Source organism: Perkinsus marinus, assembly GCF_000006405.1.
Source record: "Perkinsus marinus ATCC 50983 genomic scaffold scf_1104296955314, whole genome shotgun sequence".
Taxonomy (NCBI): Eukaryota; Perkinsozoa; order Perkinsida; family Perkinsidae; genus Perkinsus; species Perkinsus marinus.
The window spans coordinates 73,187-77,346 of NW_003207807.1; the positions used below are offsets into that span (position 1 = coordinate 73,187).

At 49.3% G+C, this 4,160-nt stretch overlaps 3 protein-coding genes across 3 annotated transcripts; all 3 read left to right on the plus strand.

Moving 5' to 3' along the window:
- Positions 1–250: 250 nt before the first annotated feature.
- On the plus strand, positions 251–1,141 carry Pmar_PMAR024046 (conserved hypothetical protein; the record flags this gene model as incomplete). Its single annotated transcript, XM_002775780.1, has 1 exon — positions 251–1,141. The coding sequence occupies one exon, from the start codon at positions 251–253 to the stop codon at positions 1,139–1,141; it is 891 nt and encodes a 296-aa protein (XP_002775826.1).
- Positions 1,142–1,953: 812 nt separating this feature from the next.
- Positions 1,954–3,414, plus strand: Pmar_PMAR024047 (conserved hypothetical protein; the record flags this gene model as incomplete). Its single annotated transcript, XM_002775781.1, has 2 exons — positions 1,954–3,095; positions 3,150–3,414. The coding sequence occupies 2 exons, from the start codon at positions 1,954–1,956 to the stop codon at positions 3,412–3,414; spliced, it is 1,407 nt and encodes a 468-aa protein (XP_002775827.1).
- Positions 3,415–3,752: 338 nt separating this feature from the next.
- Positions 3,753–3,988, plus strand: Pmar_PMAR024048 (hypothetical protein; the record flags this gene model as incomplete). The annotated part of the gene is made up of 2 exons (XM_002775782.1): positions 3,753–3,855; positions 3,903–3,988. The coding sequence occupies 2 exons, from the start codon at positions 3,753–3,755 to the stop codon at positions 3,986–3,988; spliced, it is 189 nt and encodes a 62-aa protein (XP_002775828.1).
- Positions 3,989–4,160: the final 172 nt, after the last annotated feature.

The window sequence follows — 4,160 nt, forward strand, 5'->3', positions numbered from 1 at the left end:
TCAGGCTTGTTTGGATATGGGCCTAGCCCTACTCTTTTGAAACCACCCTCTAGTTATGCCCTCAACATCATCTTCGGCCTCACCAGTAGAAGTCGTATCAACAGTTGAAGAGGAGCAGCACTCTTCCTTTCCAAGCCATGGACGACCTTCAGGTTCTGAGGACGTCTCTGACCCTACGGCCAAGAGGACATTTACCCTCAGACTGCCAACGGCGGGCAAAGCCTCTCCTTTGGCCCTCGTGTTGTTTGCTATGCTGGGTATATCAGCATGGATTGAGACTAACGCCTTATTCTCAGAGTTGTGGGCTGTGGCTCCTGTATTACCGGAGTCTTGGAATTTAGCATCGTATTTGGTGGTAATAATCCAATTGGGTAACGTAGCCCCTCTGGTCTACTCCTACCTCCCTAAACCACCATTATGGGTAGCAATGCTCATGGTACTCCTATCCAGTGGATTCTCAATGTTCTTGGCTTGCGGTATTTGGGATATCACAGCCGAAGTCTTTGGAGCTCAGCATTCCGTTGGTCTACTCGTATCGGCATTCGTAGCGTCTATGAGTGATTGCCTTTCTAATTTAGTATTCTGGCCCTACGCCGGGTCCTTCAGTTCCCACCCAGGTTACGTTGCTGCCCTCGCCACTGGTGAGAGCCTCTCCAGTGCTGCTAGTGCTGCTGTTGTCGCCATACAGAGCGCCTGTGGCTTTGGTCCAACCGTGTATTTCGCCATTATTGGTAGTATTGTTATGTGCTGTATCGCCTCCTTCTTCCTCCTCCATTTCGGTTACAGTGGCAAGGCCTTGCACGATTTCGTTCGTGAGGGTCCGACTTCTGGTAGCCCTACGGCCTCTGTAGCGTCCCACAAGGAGCACGGCCTATTCTCACGAAAGAGCAAGCGGTTCCTCACTTCCTACATCCTCATCGCGTGGCTCTCCTTCGTACAGAATGCTTTGACCCCCACGTTTCTCCCCTTTGCTGGTAGGGCCTACCCTGCTGGTTATCGTCTGGCTCAGAATGTCCTCTTCGCGTTCGCCCCTGTAGCCTCTATGGGAGCTGCTTGGCTCCTAGGTGCGCACTATCGTAAGAATTGCCTCGTTACAAGTGCTGAAGTAGGAGCAGTATTTATGTGGAATATAGAAGTGTAGGGTCTGGTTTAAGGTTGGAATATATGTCTGTTCCCTTCAGCTGAGTCTCGGAGTTTCCTCACCAGTCAAAGGAGTTTATATGTGAACTAGGGTAGAAATATACGGTAACCAAGCGAAATTTCCCAAAAAAATTCCTCAGAATTTTCGTATCGTCACCGCATATGGGGTTGACCATGTGCATATTTTCCTCACACACTGGGGACCTCATTGATGACGTTGTTTACCAATATGGTATGCAGTAATGGTAGGTTCATAACCCTATACTTATCCTACGCTCCTCCAGAGGATCTGCCTCTAGCTGGGAAGTCTTCTGGTACGGCATTTTTCACTGTCATCACTGTTCTCGGTGGAGGCACCATTGCCTTCACAAAAGCCGCCATAATGCTCCGCCTCAAGCCATACAATGAAGAAGGCGTTCTGAAACATGCGGGTATATGCATGCAGATAGGTTCTTTAGTAGGAGCTGTTGTTTGTGCTCTCACGGCCAACTTGTGTAAGCCGCCAGACTACTCTTTACCAGGCTAGGCTGCGCTTGCTTTCCAAATATGCTTTTTATTCCCTTTATGTATATTAGTTCAGGTTTGTGTGGTAATGATAGTATTAATATAAAGTTATTTCGTTAGAACGATGTTCCTACTGTCTAGAGCCGTATTGTCCTATTATGGCAGATCTTAATCACCATAACACACTAACGGCGGCTTTCGATACTATGGGGGCTATTGCGTTATCATCTACTACTGGGATGTGATACACTGTCTTCAGATTGTATGCTTTCGGCCCTTACTGAGCCCCTTGTGCCTTCAGCAATCTCCATGAGTCTACTATCTACACCTTCCCATCATCGTCGCCGCAGGAACTCCAGCGCGAACACTGTGGTGGTTGAGGGACCGACATCCACACCAGTTACGGAGGTCGAACTAGTTGTTGCTGCTGAGCCAGAAGAGCCTAAGAAGAAGACATTGGCTGAGGAGGCTGCCGAGCCTACTGCGAAGAATACATTCCGATTGCGTATGGTGGAGAAGGGACAGGCCTCTCCAATGGCACTTTTGTTATTCGTACTTATCGGTATATCAGCATGGATTGAGACTAACGCCTTATTCTCAGAGTTGTGGGCTGTGGCTCCTGTATTACCGGAGTCTTGGAATTTAGCATCGTATTTGGTGGTAATAATCCAATTGGGTAACGTAGCCCCTCTGGTCTACTCCTACCTCCCTAAACCACCATTATGGGTAGCAATGCTCATGGTACTCCTATCCAGTGGATTCTCAATGTTCTTGGCTTGCGGTATTTGGGATATCACAGCCGAAGTCTTCGGAGCTCAGCATTCCGTTGGTCTACTCGTATCGGCATTCGTAGCGTCCATGAGTGACTGCCTTTCTAATTTAGTATTCTGGCCGTATGCTGGTGGGTTCGATTCCCATCCCTCCTACCTGGCGGCCCTGGCCACCGGTGAGAGCCTCTCCACCGCAGCTAGTGCAGCCGTTGTAGCGGTCCAGAAGGCCATTGGCTTTGGTCCACGCGTTTACTTTGCCGTTATCGGATGTATCGTCCTCTTCTGCACAGGAGCCTTCCTCCTCCTCCATTTTTACTATAAGAAAGCGGCTGAGAGTGCCGAGACTCTTGACTACGATGATACCAGTGTGACCAGTAGCCCTTCCATCAGCAGTTCAGCCAATGAGGAACGCAGTCTTTTTACTAGGGAGAGCAAACGGTTCATCTGGCCCTTCCTGCTCATTGGTTGGCTATCCTTCGTCCAGAATGCTCTTACTCCAACATTCCTTCCCTTCGCTGGTCAAGCCTACCCCTCAGGTTACCTCCTAGCTCAGAATGTCCTCTTTGCCTGTAGACCTGTTGCCTCCATGGGCGCTGCCTGGGCCTTAGGAATGCACTATCGGAGCAACTGGATAGTGAAAACTGCTGAAGTGACGTCAGTGATCCTGTGGAATCTAGGAGTGTAGGTCTTGCCTCACCTGGCTGCTGCTACCCTCGTTGATATTGTTCCATTCAGGTTCATAACGTTGTACCTTTCCTATGCTCCGGTTGAGGATCTTCCTCTGGTCGGTCAGTCTTCTGGTACTGCCTTTTTCACTGTAGTCACCGTAGTGGGCGGGGCGACCATCGCCTTCACCAAATCAGCGACTATGCTACGCCTGAAGCCCTACAACAAGGAGGGTGTTCTCAAGCATGCGGGCATCTGTATGCAGTTCGGCTCTATGGTCGGCGCAGTTACCTGTGCATTGATCGCCAACCTAGTGAAGCCACCTACTCACTGATCCCTCTCTCGAATCCCCGTATAGTTTGCTACATTTACTCGAGTTACTAGCTAAGAGAGTGTTCGATTATTGTTAATCTGAGAGTGTACACGCTAGGAAAACCATGAACTCCACAGTGCATCTTACCACTATCTCTCATGGACACATATCCAGAGCAATCAGGCCTACGACGATGTTAATTGCCACGCTGAATGCCAGGCGGGATCCTTCTCACCGCATTATTTGGAAGGCTTGGAGGCGTCATCCTCATTTTTTCGTTCCCTTCTGGGCTTGCATTATCCTGCGGAGAGTACATGTCGTCAGCGTATTTTCATCTTTCAAAGTTACACGAAGTTGCAATGAGCAGCAATGCCCAGCGTTTGCCGCCAGATGCGATTATTCAGAAACGTGTAAAAACGGACGAGGGATATGCCGCGTTGGAAAGATACACGAATGGGATGAGTGAGGCATGTCCTTTGTGGCGGATTGATCAACAATGACCACCTCAGGAAAGGCAGCGATGACTGCATCATGGTTCGAAGGTAAGAGTAAGAACGACTTCGCAGAGAACGAAAAACGGAATAATGATTTGTAAGATTGAAGGAGAGACGTGAGGTTGTATAACCTCAACGTTGCTGTAGTATCGCTGAGGAGCTCCGCTGTGCCAACCTCGAGTTGTTACTGAGACGAAGACACAGGATGAAGCTTCTGTAGGAGCATAGCCCTGACGCTACGAAGAAGTCTTCTGTCAGATACGAGAGTGATGC